General features: G+C 41.7%; 1 protein-coding gene across 9 annotated transcripts in view; it reads right to left on the reverse strand.

Annotated features, from left to right (window-relative positions):
- Positions 1–18,222, reverse strand: part of LOC102179130 (WAP four-disulfide core domain protein 3) — a 49,577-nt gene extending 31,355 nt beyond the window's left edge. For 5 of the 9 annotated variants that reach the window (XM_018064208.1, XM_018064205.1, XM_018064204.1 and 2 more), the window contains exons 1-7: positions 18,127–18,222; positions 13,472–13,573; positions 10,356–10,457; positions 9,358–9,459; positions 6,673–6,774; positions 5,673–5,774; positions 1,343–1,444 (exon numbers count right to left, since the gene is read on the reverse strand). In XM_018064208.1, coding sequence (XP_017919697.1) covers positions 1,343–1,444; positions 5,673–5,774; positions 6,673–6,774; positions 9,358–9,459; positions 10,356–10,457; positions 13,472–13,573; positions 18,127–18,211 — 697 coding nt within the window. In that variant the 5' untranslated portion in view covers positions 18,212–18,222. The remainder of the gene's footprint in view (positions 1–1,342; positions 1,445–5,672; positions 5,775–6,672; positions 6,775–9,357; positions 9,460–10,355; positions 10,458–13,471; positions 13,574–18,126) is intronic. The other 4 variants (XM_018064210.1, XM_018064207.1, XM_018064206.1 and 1 more) reach the window with 4 other exon arrangements.

Below are 18,541 nucleotides of genomic sequence, written 5' to 3' on the forward strand. Positions count from 1 at the left end.
AACTTTTTCACTCTCCTCTTTCACTTTCATCATGAGGCTCTTTAGTTCCTCTTCACTTTCTGCCATATGGGTGGTGTTATCTGCATATCTGAGGTTATTGACATTTCTCCCGGCAATCTTGATTCCAGCTTGTGTTTCTTGCAGCCCAGTGTTTCTCAGGATGTACTCTGCATATAAGTTAAATAAGCAGGGTGACAATATACAGCCTCGACACACTCCTTTTCCTATTTGGAACCAGTCTGTTGTTCCATGTCCAGTTCTAACTGTTGCTTCCTGACCTGCATATAGGTTTCTCAAGAGGCAGGTCAGGTGGTCTGGGATTCCCGTCTCTCTCAGAATTTTCCACATTTTGTTGTGATCCACACAGTCAAAGGCTTTGGCATAGTCAATAAAGCAGAAATAGATGTTTTTCTGGAACTCTCTTGCTTTTTCCATGATCCAGTGGATGTTAGCAGTTAGATCTCTGGTTCCTCTGCCTTTTCTAAAACCAGCTTGAACTTCTGGAAGTTCACGGATCGCATATTGCTGAAGCCTGGCTTGGAGAATTTTGAGCATTACTTTACTAGCATGTGACATGAGTGCAATTGTGCGGTAGTTTGAGCATTCTTTGGCATTGCCCTTCTTTGGAATTGGAATGAAAACTGACTTTTTCCAGTCCTGTGGCCACTGCTGAGTTTTCCAAATTTGCTGGCATATTGAGTGCAGCACTTTCACAGCATCATCTTTCAGGATTTGAAGTAGCTCAACTGGAATTCCATCACCTCCAGTAGCTTTGTTCATAGTGATGCTTTCTAAGGCCCACTTGACTTCACATTCCAGGATATCTGGCTCTAGATGAGTGATCACACCATCGTGATTATCTGGGTCGTGAAGATCTTTTTTGTACAGTTCTGTGTATTCTTGCCACCTGGATTCTAATCCCTAAAGAAGGTCTCGATGTGACTTTTTGATACTCATAGAGACAGAATTTAAAGATGGAGGCCACCCTGGAAGCTGCATCAAAACCTTTGGCAAAAGAACAACATCTCAACCAACAATCACATCACCACCACCAACAGAATTCTCACTGTGGGTCCTGCCGCAGGGCTGACCTGCTTCTGTCCTCCTCACGATTCATCTCTTTCCAGATCGCTTCTATCATCTGTACCTGGGTGACTGATGTATGGCCTGGGCAAGTGAAGAGAGGCTGCACTAGACAAGTGACTCCAGATACAGTGATTATCATTAACACCTCAGCATTCTGGTTTGTTTCTCTGGATGACCACACAATTGTGCCAGATCAGATCATGTCATGCACTTAACTCTTCCAGGACAGAGCAGGGTGGAGAAAGTCAGGACTCACCTACACTCATCAGCGGGGAGCAGATTCGCCGACAGCCATCCTGGATGCACTCTTTTCCTCTCCCACAATCCCTGTCTTCACGGCACTCGATGCTACAGATGGCTGATGACCGGAAATATGTGGTTAAAAGCTCTTCTCTTACAATCTCAAAATAAATACGTCAAATGCCTTTACAATGTCATTCAAAACCGTTTATTCCCTGGAAATACATCTATCTACTTATGTCCAGAAAGGTACATGATACAACAAAGAAAAAAAATTTAACTATCTTATAAATGCAGAGAGATGCCACGTTCTTGGATGAAAAGACAGGGTGTTTTAGAGATATCAATTTCATTCCCAAATTGAAATTTGATACAGTCCCAGTCAAAATTGTAGAAGGATTTGTCACAAAACTGGATAAGCTGACTCTGAAATTTTATATGAAAGTTCACCAAAACCAACAATTATCAAGATAAGAATCGAGATAAGTTTAGCAAACTTGCAGGACTGAAACGTGGTTGGATGAACTGGGCTCTCCATATGAAAAAATAAGAAACGTTGTCTCCTACCTCATACCACACAACAAATCTGTTCAATTGAGTTATAGATCGAAGGGAAAGGTAAAGCAATAAAGCTTCTAGAAAACGCTATAAAAGATAGCTTCAAGACCTTGGGGTAGGCAAATATTTCTTAAATTTTACAGAAATATTACTGACCGTGAAAATAGATAGGTAGATGGAATCTCATTTAAATTATGAACTTTTCTTCATTGAATGAAAACATTAAGGCAGAGAAAAGACAAGCCTCATTGAGAGAAAAAGTTTATAATACACATATACAACAAAGACAATTTGGATCTGGAATTGCTTACAAGTCAATAGTAAGAATTCATATCCTAAGAGAAAAATGGGGAAAAGGGTTGAGTAGACAGTTCATAAAGGAGATAATTGGAAGTTGTGAGACAAAAATAATGTCAGATTCTGAGAAGGTGGTTTTAATTGTGCAGATTGGCATAGTTTTTGAACTTTCTAGAATCTCCCCGTAAAAACAGAGCAATCAAGATAGCACAATTCAAAATACATAGACAACAGATTTGTAGAACAAGATATCCCCTCAAACTCCAAAATATGAGTGGGTGGAAGAAGACAAAACACCATCTTCCACCAGACCAATGAGATGTCTGCATCTGTGCAGAAATCCGAGGAAAACGACAGAGTGACTGGTGGAGAAGCCTGGGGACATCATTCCTACAAGAACTTCCTAAGGAACCCACTAGAGGTTGACTGTCAACCAACCAAAGGAGTGGAGAGATAGGAAAATTGGGAAGGCAATGGCAGCCCACTCCAGTACTCTCACCTGGAAAATCCCATGGACGGAAGAGCTTGGTGGGCTGCAGTCCATGGGGTCACTAAGAGTCGGACACAACTGAGCGAACTCACTTTCACTTTTCCTTTCATGCATTGGAAAAGGAAATGGCAACCCACTCCAGTGTTCTTACCTGGAGAATCCCAGGGATGGGGGAGATTTGTGGGCTGAGGTCTATGGGGTCGCACAGAGTTGGACACGACTGAAGCGACTTTTGTAGTAGTAGTAGTAAGGTCATCAAATACATACTTACAGAAGAATTAAGACTCAATAATGTACTGTTTTCTAAAATTATTTTTTCATTATTTACACTAGCAAAGTAATGCTCAAAATTCTCCAAGCCAGGCTTCAGCAATACATGAACTGTAAACTTCCAGATGTTCAAGCTGGTTTTAGGAAAAGCAGAGGAACCAGAGATCTAATTGCCAACATGCGCTGGATCATGGAAAAAGCAAGAGAGTTCCAGAAAAACATCTATTTCTGCTTGATTGACTATGCCAAAGCCTTTGACTGTGTGGATCACAACAAAATGTGGAAAATTCTGAAAGAGATGGGAATCCCAGACCACCAGACCTGCCTCTTGAGAAACCTGTATGCAGGTCAGGAAGGAACAGTTAGAACTGGACATGGAACAACAGACTGGTTCCAAATAGGAAAAGGAGTACGTCAAGACTGCATATTGTCACCCTGCTTATTTAACTTATACACAGAGTACATCATGAGAAACACTGAGCTGGATGAAGCACAAGCTGGAATCAAGATTGCCAAGAGAAATATCAATAACCTCAGATATGCAGATAACACCACCTTTATGGCAGAAAGTGAAGAAGAACTAAAGAGCCTCTTGATAAAAGTGAAAGAGGAGAGTGAAAAAATTGGCTTAAAGCTCAACATTCAGAAAACGATGATCATGGCATCCAGTCCAACACTTCATGGCAAATAGATGGGGATACAGTGGAAACAGTGGCTGACTTTATTTTTTTGGTCTCCAAAATCATTGCAGATGGTGATTGCAGCCATGAAATTAAAAGACGCTTTCTCCTTGGAAGGAAAGTTATGACCAACCTGGACAACATAAGCAGAGACACCACTTTGTCAACAAAGGTCCATCTAGTCAAGGCTATGGTTTATCTAGTAGCCATGTATGGATGTAAGAGTTGGACCATAAAGAAATCTGAGCACTGAAGAATTGATGCTTTTGAACTGTCGTGTTGGAAAAAACTCTTGAGAGTCCCTTGGACTGCAAGGAGATCCAACCAGTCCATTCTAAAGGATATCAGTCCTGGGTGTTCATTGGAAGGACTGAGGTTGAAGCTGAAAATCCAATATTTTGGCCACCTGATGCGAAGAGCTGACTCATTGGAAAAGACCCTGATGCTGGGAAAGATTGAAGGTGGGAGGAGAAGGGGATCACAGAGGATGAGATGGTAGATGGCATCACCGACTCAATGGGTAAGCTCCGGGAGTTGGTGATGGACAGGGAGGCCTGGCGTGCTGCAGTCCATGGGCTCCCAAAGAGTCAAGCACGACTGAGTGACTGAACTGAATTGAATGTACTATGAAGACAGTCTATGAACTAACTATATGCTGTGACAATATACCTATTAAATATCAGGAAGGACAAGGAAAGAACATATGAAAAGCAGAGTAGGCTTGATAAGTACCTTAACAAGATTCAGTGCCAATGCAAGGATATTTCTTAAACTTAACTGTTGGGGATAGGGAAGTGGGGAGGAAGGTAAGAAGGAAATGAGCTACTTTTATTATTTACTATTTACTATAGCAGTAGTAATATTTCAGAGAAGGCAATGGCACCCCACTCCAGTACTCTTGTGTGGAAAATCCCATAGATGGAGGAGCCTGGTGGGATGCAGTCCATGGGGTCGCTGAGGGTTGGACACAACTGAGCGACTTCACTTTCACTTTTCACTTTCATGCATTGGAGAAGGAAATGCAGCCCACTCCAGTGTTCTTGCCTGGAGAATCCCAGGGACGGGGAGCCTGGTGGGCCGCCATCTATGGGGTCGCACAGAGTTGGACACGACTGAAGCAACTTAGCAGCAGCAGCAGCAGCATAGTAATATTTACTATTAGCCATACTAGGAAATCTATAGACAATAATAAAAATAAAAGGGTGGGGATCACAGATAGTACTCTAAAGTCTTGATATAAGGTACCTATTAGAAGAAGAACCATAAAGCTTTCTAAATGCACAACATATAATAAGAGAGAGGGAAAGGGATAGACAGGTTGCAGAAATAAAATAGGTTGTATAATGAAAGACTATGTGTCGAATAAATACATATACAACAGTAAATAAAATAAGAACCAAACAGGTAAGACACACCTTATACATGTCTTTTAGAGATACATGTAGAATACATGTAGAATGTGGTAAAATAATACCTGGAATCTGAAAATAACAGGGATGACGGGAAGTGGGTGGCATTAGACATGAAGGAAGAATGACCACCTGATGACAATGGTTGGGTGACGGGTACATGGTGTATCATTCTACCAATATGTCTGCTTTGTACATACAATGCCCATAATAAAAAGTTAAAACTAAAATGTGCTGAGGGAAGGCTAAATATCTTAGAGTTAAAAATGTGCAATCACTAACACATCCATACACACAGACAGAGTAAGTGTGGAATGACAAACTGTGGTGTTTCTCTGGGCAAAGGGAGTGTGGGTTCCATTTATTTGTTTCTATAGCTTTGGTTGTAGAGTCTTGCTTTCCAGCCATAGATATATATTTGGGGGGTGGTAAAGTGACTGTGCTGGAAAAAATTGAGGACTAAATGCACGGTACCGTGATGAAGGAGTTCAAAGAACACCCCATCCTTTGAATGTTTTATGTTGAAAACATTCAAAACCATACTCAAGATAAATTACTATTGAACATTTGCTGAAAGGCTGGGAAGGACCAAGTGCATAGTCCTTTTAAGCCCAGGACATCGGGCAGGGTGCTCAGCCTTACTTGCTTGCGGGGCTGGTGAGCACACGTGGCCACAGCCATTGCTGACGCACTTCTCTCCCTCTGCGCAGTCCCGGTCTTCTCGGCACTGCTCCTCACAGACACCTTCACGGTCAGAAAAGACTGGCTGAGACTCTTAAACTAAATAAATACTTATAAATGACCATGGCGTAACAACAGCTGCGTATACTTTGATCGAGGTCTTCACTGTTTAAATATGATCTCACATAGAACCTCATCTGACCCTAACAGCAAATAATAGCTGAGGTATTTGCAGGGGTATTTGGAGTAGTTCCTTAAGACTGAAGTCTTTGTAGGAAAGAAAGATGCAAGGAAAGCAGGTTAATGGTAATCCCAATGATCTTTAACCAGTAGGTTTTATTTTTTGTAGTTTATAGATGAGGCCACTGAGAGATTGTCTGGTCCATGGCAGAGTTGGGACTTAAATTCTGGGTTCTTTGCCTTCAAAGCACATGTCCCTTTTTCTACACAATTCAGTAAAATTAACCTTGAATATAGAGTTGAGCCCCTAAAGGTCCAGAAATATTTCTGATGCAAGTAGAGGATTTACTGGATTCTAATCCCTAAAGAAGGTCTCAGTGTGACTTTTTGATCCTCATAGAGACAATTTAAAGATGGAGGCAGCCCTTGAAGCTGCATCATAACCTTTGGCAAAAGAACAACATCTGAACCAACAATCACATCACTACCACCAACAGAATTCTCACTGTGGGTCCTGCCGCAGGGCTGACCTGCTTCTGCCCTGCTCACGATTCCTCTCTTTCTGGCTCGCTTTTATCATCTGTAACTGGGTGACTGATGTATGGCCTGGGCAAGTGAAGAGAGGCAGCACTAGACAAGTGACTCCAGATACAGTGATTATCATAAACACCTCTGCATTCTGGTTTGTTTCTCTGGATGACCACACAACTGTGCCAGATCAGATCACATCATGCACTTAACTCTTCCAGGACAGAGCAGGGTGGAGAGAGTCAGGACTCACCTACACTCATCAGCGGGGAGCAGATTCGCCGACAGCCGTCCTGGATGCACTCTTTTCCTCTCCCACAATCCCTGTCTTCACGGCACTCGATGCTACAGATGGCTGATGAGCAGAAATATGTGGTTAAAAGCTCTTCTCTTACAATCTCAAAATAAATACGTCAAATGCCTTTACAATACCATTCAAGAATGATCAGCTCCCTAGAAATACATCTATCTAATTATGTGCAGAAAGGTGCATGATACAACAACAAAAAAATTTAACTATCTTATAAATGCAGACAGATGCCATGTTCTTGGATGAAAAGGTACGGTGTTTTAGGGATATTAATTTCTTTCCCAAATTGAAATTTGATACGGTCCCAGTCAAAATTGTAGAAGGATTTGTCACAAAAATGCATAAGCTGACTCTGAAATTTTATACAACCAACAATTATCAAGATGAGAATCAAGATAAGTTTAGCAAACTTGCAGGACTGAAATGGGATTGGATGACCTGGGCTCTGTATGAAAAAAAGAAACCTTGTCTCCTTCCCCACACCCTACAACAAATCTGTTCAAGTGAGTTATAGGTCTAAGGGAAAGGTAAAGCAATAAAGCTTCTAGAAAATGCTATAAAAGATAGCTTCAGGACCTTGGGCTAGGCAAATATTTCTTAAATTTTGCAGAAATATTACTGACCATGAAAATAGATAGGTAGATGGAATCTCATTAAAATTGAATGACAACATTAAGATGAGAAAAGAATCGCCTGAGTGAGAAAAAATGTTTATAATACACGTATACAACAAAAAATTTGGATCCAGAATTCCTTACAAGTCAATAGTAGCAATTCATATCCTAAGAGAAAAATGGGGAAATGGATTGAGCAGACACTTCATAAAAGAGATAATTGGAAGTTGTGAGACAAAAATAATGTCAGATTCTGGGAAGGTAGTTTTAATTGTGCAGATTGGGATAGTTTTTGAACCTTCTAGAATCTCCCCAGAAAAACAGAGCAATCAAAATAGCGCAACTCAAAACACATAGACAACAGATCTGTAGACCAAGGTATCCCCTCAAACTCCAGAATATGAGTGGGTGGAAGGAGACAAAACACCACCTCCAAGCACACCAATGAAGTGTCTGCATCTGAGCAGAAATCCGAGGAAAGCGATGAGGTGACTGGTGGAGAAGCCTGGGGACATCATTCTTCCGAGAGCTTCCTTAGGAACCCACTAGAGGTTGACTGTCAGCCAACCAAAGGAGTGGAGAGATAGGAAAATTGGGAAGGCAATGGCAGCCCACTCCAGTACTCTTGCCTGGAACATCCCATGGATGGAGGAGCCTGGTGGGCTACAGTCCATGGGGCCGCTAAGAGTCGGACACGACTGACGACTCCACTTTCACTTTTCACTTTCATGCATTGGAGAAGGAAATGGCAACCCACTCCAGTGTTCTTGCCTGGAGAATCCCAGGGATGGGGGAGCCTGGGGTGCTGCCGTCTATGGGGTCTCACAGAGTTGGACACGACTGAATCAACGCAGCAGCAGCAAGAGCATTAAATACATACTTACAGAAGAATTAAGACTCAATAATGTTCTATAAAGAGAGTCTATGAACTATTTGCTGGGACAATGTACCTGTTAAATATCAGGAAGGACAAAAGAAAGAGCATACGAAAAGCAGAATAAGCTTGATAAGTACCTTAACATGATTCAGTGCAAATGCAAGGATATTGCTTACACTTAACTGCTGGGGATAGAGAATGGGAGAGGAATGAAAGATGGAAATGAGCTAATTTTAATATGACTATTACTCATAGTGGGAAATCTATAGGCAATAATAGAAAAAAAGGGTTGGAACCAAGGTTAGTACTCTAAGGTCTTGATATAAGGTAGTTATTAGAACAAAAAACATGAAGCTTCCTAAATGCAAAACATAATAAGTGAGGGGGAAAGGGGTAGACACGTTGCACAAATAAAATAGGTTGTATAATGAAAGACTATGTATCTAACAAATACATCTACAACAGTAAATAAAATAAGAACCAAACAGATAAGATAAACCTTATACATCTCTTTTAGAGATACATGTAGAATACATGGAGAATGTGGTAAAATAATGCCTGGAATCTGAACATAACAGGGATGACGGGAAGTGGGTGGGATTAGACATGAAGGAAGAATGACCGCACGTTGACAATGGTTGGGTGATGGGTACATGGTGTATCATTATACCAATATGTCTGCTTTGTACATAGATTGGCCATAATAAAAAGTTAAAACTAAAAAGTGCTGAGGGAAGGCTAAATATCTTAGAGTTAAAAATGTGCAATCACTAACACATCCATACACACGGACAGAGTAAGTGTGGAATGACCAACAATGGTGTTTCTCTGGGCAAAAGGATGTGGGTTCCATTTATTTGTTTCTATAGCTTTGGCTGTAGAGTCTTGCTTTCCAGCCATAGATATATATTTGGGGGGTGGTAAAGTGACTGTGCTGGAGATAATTGAGTAGGACTGAATGCAATGGTGCCGTGATGAAGGAGTCAAAGAACACCCCATCCTTTGAATGTTTTATGTTGAAAACATTCAAAACTGTACTCAAGATAAATTACTATTGAACATTAGCTGAAAGGCTGGGAAGGACCAAGTGCATAGTCCTTTTAAGCCCAGGACATCGGGCAGGGCGCTCAGCCTTACTTGCTTGCGGGGCTGATGAGCACACGTGGCCACAGCCATTGCCGACGCACTTCTCTCCCGCCGCGCAGTCCCGGTCTTCTTGGCACTGCTCCTCACAGACACCTTCACGGTCAGAAAAGACTGGCTGAGACTCTTAAACTAAATAAATACTTATAAATGACCATGGCGTAACAACAGCTGCGTATACTTTGATCTAGGACTTCGCTGTTTAAATATGATCTCACACAGAACCTCATCTGACCCTAACAGCAAATAATAGCTGAGGTATTTGCAGGGTTATTTGGAGTAATTCCTTAGGACTGAAGTCTTTGTAGGAAAGAAAGATGCAAGGAAAGCAGGTTAATGGTAACCCCAGTGATCTTTAAACAGTAGGTTTTAATTTTGGTATTTTATAGATGAGGCCGTTGAGAGATTATCTAGTCCATGGCAGAGTTGGGACTTGAATTCCGGGTTCTTTGCCTTTAAAGCACATGTGCCTTTTTCTATACAATTCAGTGAAATTAACCTTGAATATAGAGTTGAGGCCCTAAAGGTCCAGAAATTATTTTTGATGCAATTATTTACTGGGTTCTAATCCCTAAAGAAGGTCTCAGTGTGACATTTTGATCCTCATGGAGACAGAATTTAAAGATGGAGGCAGCCCTGGAAGCTGCATCAAAACCTTTGGCAAAAGAACAACATCTGAACCAACAATCACATCACCACCACCAAGAGAATTCTCACTGTGGGTCCTGCCACAGGGTTGACCTACCTCTGTCCTACTCACAATTCATCTCTTTCCAGCTACTTTTATCATCTGTAACTGGGTGACTGATGTATGGCCTGGGCAAGTGAAGAGAGGCTGCACTAGACAAGTGTCTTCAGATACAGTGATTATCATGAACACCTCAGGTATTCTGGTTTGTTTCTCTGGATGACCACACAACTGTGCCAGATCAGATCACGTCATGCACTGAACTCTTCCAGGACAGAGCAGGGTGGAGAGAGTCAGGACTCACCTACACTCATCAGCGGGGAGCAGATCCACCGACAGCCGTCCTGGATACACTGTTTTCCTCTCCCACAATCCCTGTCTTCACTGCATTCGATGCTACAGATGGCTGATGAGCAGAAATATGTGGTTAAAAGCTCTTCTCTTACAATCTCAGAATAAATACTTCAAATGCCTTTACAATATCATTCAAAAACCATCAACTCCCTAGAACTACATCTATCCAGTTATGTGCAAAAACCTATACGATACGACAAAGAAAAAAAAATAACTATCTTATAAATGCAGAGATGCCATGTTCTTGGATGAAAAGATATGGTGTTTTAGACATATTCGTTACCTTCCCAAATTGAAATTTAATACAGTCCCAGTCAAAATTGTAAAAGGATTTGTCACAAAAATGCATAAGCTGACTCTGAAATTTTATATGAAAGTTCACCAAAACCAACAATTATCAAGATAAGAATCGAGATAAGTTTAGCAAACTTGTAGGACTGAAATTGTGGTTGGATGAACGGGGGTCTCCATACGAAATAAAAGAAACCTTGTCTCCTACCTCATACCACACAACAAATCTGTTCAAGTGAGTTAACAGATTTAAGAGAAAGGTATAGCAATAAAGCTTCTAGAAAATGCTATAAAAGATAGCTTTAGGACCTTAAGATAGGCAAACATTTCTTAAATTTTACAGAAATGTTACTGGCCATTAAAATAGATGGAATCTCATTAAAATTATGAACTTTTCTTCATTGAATGACAACATTAAGACAGAGAAAAAAAAAGCCTGATTGAGAGAAAATGTTTATAATACACGTATACAACAAACAATTTGGATCCAGAATTCCTCACAAGTCAATAGTAACAATTCATAACCAAAGAGTAAATTGGGGAAAAGAATTTAGTAGACACTTCACAAAGGAGATAATTGGTAGTTGTGAGACAAAAATAATGTCAGATTCTGGGAACTTGGTTTTAATTGTGCAGATTGGGATAGTTTTTGAACCTTCTAGAATCTCCCCAGAAAAACAGAGCAATCAAAATAGCACAGTTCAAAACACACAGACAACAGATCTGTAGAACAAGATATCCCCTCAAACTCCAAAATAAGAGTGGGTGGAAGGAGACTAAATACCACCTTCCACCAGACCAATGAGGTGTCTGCATCTGTGCAGAAATCTGAGGAAAGCGATGAGGTGACTGGTGGAGAAGCCTGGGGACATCATTCCTACGAGAGCTTCCTAAGGAACCCACTAGAGGTTGACTGCCAGCCAACAAAAGTAGTGGAGAGATAGGAAAACTGGGACTAGTAAGATCATTAAATACATACTTACAGAAGAATTAAGACTCAATAATGTTCATGAAGAGAGCCTATGAACCCTCTATGTGCTGTGACAATATACCTATTAAATATCAGGAAGGACAAGGAAAGAACATACGAAAAGCAGAGTAAGCTTGATAAGCACCTTAACAAGATTCAGTGCAAATGCAAGGATGTTGCTTAAACTTAACTGCTGGGAATAGGGAAGTGGGGAGGAATAAAGAAAGAAATGAATTATTTTTATTATTTACTATTGCTATAGTATTATTTCGGAGAAGGCAATGGCACCCTACGCCAGTACTCTTGCCTGGAAAATCCCATAGACAGAGGAGCCTGGTAGGCTGCAGTCCATGGGGTCGGGAAGAGTCAGACACGACTGAGTGACTTCACTTTCACTTTTCACTTTCATGCATTGGAGATGGAAATGGCAACCCACTCCAGTATTCTTGCCTGGAGTATCCCAGGGACGGGGAAGCCTGGTGGGCTGCTGTCTATGGGGTCCCACAGAGTCGGACACGACTGAATCGACTTCGCATAGTATTATTTACTATTAGTCATAGTAGGAAATCTATAGGCAATAATAAATAAAGGGTGGGGACCCCAGTTAGTACACTAAGGTATTGATAGAAGGTACCTATTAGAACAAAAAACATAAAGCTTTCTAAATGCAAAACTTATAATATAAGAGAGAGAAAAAGATACAGAGGTTGCAGAAATAAAATAGGTTATATAATGAAAAACTATGTGTCCAGTAAATACATCTACAACAGTAAATAAAATAACAACCAAACAGGTAAGATAAACCTTGTCCTCTCTTTTAGAGATACATGTAGAATACACGTAGAATGTGATAAAATAATGCCTGGAATCTGAAAATACCAGGGATGGGGGAAGTGAGTGGGATTAGACAAGAAGGAAGAAAGACCACACATTGACAATGGTTGGGTGATGGGTACATGGTGTATCATTATACCAGTCTGTCTGCTTTGTACACAGATTGCCTATAATAAAAAGTTAAAACTAAAATGTGCTGAGGGAAGGCTAAATATCTTAATGAGTTAAAAAATGTGCAATCACTAACACATTCATACACACGGACAGAGTAAGTGTGGAATGACCAACAGTGATGTTTCTCTGGGTAATGGTAGTTTCTATACCTTTGGTTGTGGAGTCTTGCTTTCCAACCTAGATATATATTTGGGGGGTGGTAAAGCGACTGATGCTTTTGAACTGTGGTGTTGGAGAAGACTCTTGAGAGTCCCTTGGACTGCAAGGAGATCCAAGCAGTCCATCCTAAAGGAGATCAGTCCTGGGTGTTCTTTGGAAGGACTGATGCTGAAGCTGTAACTCCAACACTTTGGCCACCTCATGTGAAGAGTTGACTCATTGGAAAAGAACTTGATGCTGGGGGGATTGGGGGCAGGAGGAGAAGGGGACGACAGAGAATGAGATGGTTGGATGGCATCACCGACTCAATGGACATGAGTTTGGGTAAACTCTGGGAGTTGGTGATGGACAGGGAAGCCTGGCATGCTGCTATTCACGGGGTCACAAAGAGTCAGACATGACTGAGCAAATGAACTGAACTGAAAGTGAGTGTGCTGGAAACAATTGAGAAGGACTGAATGCAATGGTACCGTGATGAAGGAGTTCAAAGAACACCCCATCCTTTGAATGTTTTATGTTGAAAACATTCAAAACCGTACTCAAGATAAATTACTATGGAACATTTGTTGAAAGGTTGGGAAGGACCAAGTGCATAGTCCCTTTAAGCCCAGGACATCGGGCAGGGCGCTCAGCCTTACTTGCTTGCGGGGCTGGTGAGCACACGTGGCCACAGCCATTGCCGACGCACTTCTCTCCTGCCGCGCAGTCCCGGTCTTCTCGGCACTGCTCCTCACAGACACCTTCACGGTCAGAAAAGACTGGCTGAGACTCTTAAACTAAATAAATACTTATAAATGACCATGGCGTAACAACATCAGAATACACTTTGATCTAGGTCTTCATTGTTTAAACATGAACTCACTGAGAAACTAATCTGACCCTTCCATCAAATAATATCTGAAGGATTTGCAGGAATATTTGGATTTCAATTCAGAGACATTTTCTTTTAAAGCACATGTCCTTTTTGCTATACAACTCAGTGAAATTAACCTTGAATACAGAGTAGAGCCCCTAAAGGTCAAGAAATTACTTCAGATGAGAATTTATTGGATTCAGATTCCTCAAAAAGTCTCAGTGTGGCTCTTTGATACTCCTGGAGACAGAGTTTAAAGACGGAGGCAGCCCTGGAAGCTGATCAAAGACTTGGGCAAAAGAATAACACCTCCACCACGAGTATATCACCACCACCAAGAGAATTCTCACTGTGGTTCCTGCCACAGGGTTGACCCTGCCTCTGCCATCACATTATGAATCTCTTCCAATCTCACTTTTATACTCCGTAAATGGAGGTTGTCTGGTGTTGTGGTATGAGCAAGTAAAGAGAGGCTAGTAGATGCTGCTGCTGCTGCTGCTGCTAAGTCGCTTCAGTCGTGTCCGACTCTGTGCGACCCCATAGACGGCAGCCTGCCAGGCTCCCCCGTCCCTGGGATTCTCCAGGCAAGAACACTGGAGTGGGTTGCCATTTCCTTCTCCAATGCATGAAAGTGAAAAGTGAAAGTGAAGTCGCTCAGTCGTCTGGCTCTTAGTGACCCATGGACTGCAGCCCACCAGGCTCCTCCATCCATGGGATTTTCCAGGCAAGAGTACTGGAGTGGGCTGCCATTGCCTTCTCTGGCTAGTAGATGAGTGACTCCCAAATGTGGCCGATGATAACAAGCATCTTTAAAATGAACTACGGATAGTAGGACCTCTTCAGGCCTAATTACTCAGCTTCTCCAGGGTTGAGCCTGTACTTGTATATTTTAATGAGGGCTCCAGCTGATGCTGATGCTGAGATGGACTAGAGATTCTTCCAGAGCCAGTAGGTCTGACATTTTAGGATTTAATCAGCTTTTACCAATTTGTGGAGGAAAGCTGGGGACCACAACTCTTCGTCAATATCCAACCATTCATTCATTTGCTCATGGTTCATTTACTCATTCATTCATTCCCTTGTTTCTAATTCATTAACTTATTCTAAGAAAAATATCAACTCTGTGTAAGGAACAGGACTGGATGTTTCAGGAAATTGGGATGTTTAGTTTTCATATCAACAGGGCAGATTAAAACTAGGATGGGAAATCAAGTTTGCTCTGAAATAGCCACAGTTCACAACACTATGCATCTTTAATAATAAGTGACAAGAGAAAGGGACTGCAAAGACTAGATAGGAGTGGTTTAGTGATTACTGTGCTAGAGAATTAGCTGGGATTTGAACTCACAAATACAGTCACACACGTTGACAAAGACCATCCAATGGGGAAAGAGTGGTCTTTTTAATAAATGGTGCTGAGAAAATGGACATCCACATGCAAAAGAATAAATTGGGATTACTGCCTCAAATCATATGTATACATACATACATACCTATAGTATGCGCTTCCCTGGTGGCTCAGACAGTAAAGAATCTACCTGCAATTTGAGAGACCTGGACTCAATCCCTGGGTCAGGAAGATCCCCTGGAGAAGGGAATGGCTACCCATTCCAGTATTCTTGCCTGGAGAAGTCCATGGACAGAGGAGCCTGTGGACTATAGTCCATGGGGTCGCAAAGAGTTAGACACGACTGAGTGAGTACAGTATACACACACATGTACAAAAATTCACTCAAAATGGATCAAAGACCTAAATGTAAAAGTTAAAACTATAAAGCTCGTAGGAGGAAACATGGGTATAAATCTTTGTGACCTTGGATTGGGCAATGGTTTCTTAAATATGACACCCTAAACAAAAGCAAAAAAAGAGGCATATACGTTGGTCCTCAAAAAATTAAAATCTCTTGTGCATTAAAGAACACTGTCAAGAAAATGGAAAGAAAATCCACAGAGCGGGAGAAAATATTTGCAAATCATATGTCTGATAAGGGTCAAATGTCTAAAGCATGCTTCTAAGGGTCTCAGTGGTGAACGATTTGACTGCAGTGCAGGAGACATGGGTTGGTTCCCTGGGTTAGGAAGATCCCCTGGAGAAGGAAATGGCAATCCACCCTAGTATTCTTGCCTGGGAAATCCCATGAACAGCGGAGCCTGGTGGGCTATAGTCCATGAGGTTGCAAAAGGGTCAGACGCATCTTAGCAACCAAACAGTGACAACAATCCAGAATATATAATGAATTCCTACAATTCAGCAAGAAAAGGACAAACCCTCCCATCTTGCAAAGGGAGGGCTTGATTAGACATTTCTTGAACAGATTACATACAAATGAACATTAAGCATATGAAAAAGTACCCAATATCATTAATCACATTAATCACTAGCAAAATGCAAATTGAAACCACAATGAGGTATCACAGTAAGATATCCCACAATCACTATGATGGCTATAATTAATAGTCAGGTGTCAGCAAGTGTTGGAAAGGATGTGGGAGGGTTGAGAACTGTCACAGATTGATGTTGGATAAACTGGTACAGGCTCTGTGGAAAAGAGAGCTTGGCAGTTCCTCAAGAAATTAATCACAGACTTGCCACATGACTCAGCAACTCTACTGCTTGCAAATCCACCCAAGGGAACTGAAAGCATGTTCACACAAAAATTTATACACAAATGCTCGTGGCAGCATAACTTGCTTACTAGCCACAAAGTAGAAATAATACAAATGTCCATCAACTGATGAATGTATAAATCACACCTGGTAGAGCCGTACGATCCAGCCATAAAAAGGAATGGAGTACTGATATATGCTAAATTTAGATAAACTTTGAAAATGTTGAAGAAGCCAGACACAAAAGCCCACATTGTTATATAATTTCCTTTGCATGAAATATCTAGAATAGAAAAATGCTTCGCGGATGGAAAGTGGATTAGAAGGGGGTGGGGGTGGGGAGGAAAGAACAGGGAGTTTGACAATGGGTATGGGCTTTCTTTAGGGGGTGATGAATGGTCTGCAATTAGATGGTGATGGCTGCACAACATTGTGAATATATTAAAAACCACTGAGTGGTACAGCTTAAAATGGTAAATTTTATCTCAGTAAACACACACAAGCAAACACAGAGCTTGAGACCTCAGAGAGCCTGATTTAATTGGTCCAGTCGAGGGTCTTGGCTTTTTAATACACTTCCGGGGTGATTCTAAAGTATTGGCAGAGCCTCTTCCTACCCAAAATATGGTCTGTAGGCCAGCGTCATCAGCATCACTTAGAAGCTTGTTAAGAATGCAGAATTTTGGACCCCATCCCGGACCTGAATCACAGTCTGCAGTTTAACCGGATCCTTGGGTAATTCCTGTCATATTAAAGTTTGAGAACTACTGCCCTAGTCTAGAAGAACTGAGTGTGTCCATTATGTTTATGATGGAAATAGTACACTGGGGCTTTCAAGGATTAAGGAGATTTCCACAGTCTGGAGTTGAGGAGGTTGTCACATAAGAGAATATACATTTTGAGGAAATCAGTCGCCTGATTAGAGCTGCACTTTGGGAAGAACAATCTCACATTCAAGCGTAGAGTTGGCTGGAATTCAACACACATGTGTTTTAGAGGAGAAAGAGTTCCAAGAGTATTGCAAGGGTCCAGGTATGTAACTAGGGCGGTGGCAATCAGATTGCAAAGGCTATAAGAGAAACTGTGAAAGAAGCTTTGACAAAGTCTGGTCATTGCTTATATGGGGGGAGCAAGACAGCCAGAGAAATCATCTTTGGCTGTGGAAGTGTAGGAAAAGAAAGCCAAAAGCACAGAAAAGAAAGAGCAAAGACAGAAGCCACGGAAGACAGATTCAGATTGAAAAATCGTGAACAATGTCAGATTCTGCAGAAATACCAAGGAGGTTGACTACTGAAAAAAATTATTAGATTGTCAACCAGGAAGATATTGGCGCTTTGGGAGAGTGAAGTCGGAGGATAATTGGTGGAGGGGGGATGTTGGTGGTGATTGTAGTGGTGGTGGTGGTTGAAGCAATGTTAGAAGGGCTCAGGTGGGATTGGTAACTGTCAAGAAAGACAGAAAACAGAAGCGGGTTCAGAAGCATGTTTCTCAACAATGCAGAAATGTATTTGTTTGTAGGTAGAAGCAAATGGAGAGAAGAGGGTAGAGATACTGGGAACATACCCAGAAGCTGATGGAGCAGAGACAGAGGAGGAGGTGAGGGCAGTGCAAATGGACAGCTGGCCTCTGGAGAAAGGGAGAGAGGAGGTCGGCAGACACAGAGGGACGCTGGCATGGGGACTCGTGGGAAAAATAAGGTGTGCCTCGGTGTCTCCTCATGCAGACTGTTCTCCAGGTTCACCCACCCCGCTCCACCCCCTCTTTAGACTGCACAGGAGTGCTAGATTTTCCCCTTTCTGACTCTCTTGTTCTGAGAGGTGGGACGAGACTTACCAATTGCCTGGAGTCTTGTGTTGAGGGTGAGGAGAATGGCCAGGAGGAAGAGGCTGCCCAGCTTCATGTTGCTAATTGAGGACATCGTGTGCAGACGATGCAGCAAGGCCCAGGCAGCCGAGATTTATACGCTGCTGGACAGAGATCCTGGCCTGCGTTCAAGGCCACCATCAGCACTTAGGAAACTTGAAACTTGGACCTCTGCCAAGCAGCTGACTTTTCTGGAAAAAAAAGAACCAAAAAAACCAAAAAAACAAAAACCCTCACAAACTCTATGTGGTGTTGGGCGATGTTTGTTTTCCAAGCAAGTTCTTTGAGACATGGTTCTTACTGTAATTAAAAAAAAATCTATCAGATGAGAAAACGAGAGATGTGAGAGTGGGTGAAGAAGACAGTGATAGAAGATAGATGAATA

The sequence above is a fragment of the Capra hircus genome, chromosome 19 (genome assembly GCF_001704415.2).
Source record: "Capra hircus breed San Clemente chromosome 19, ASM170441v1, whole genome shotgun sequence".
Lineage (NCBI taxonomy): Eukaryota > Metazoa > Chordata > Mammalia > Artiodactyla > Bovidae > Capra > Capra hircus.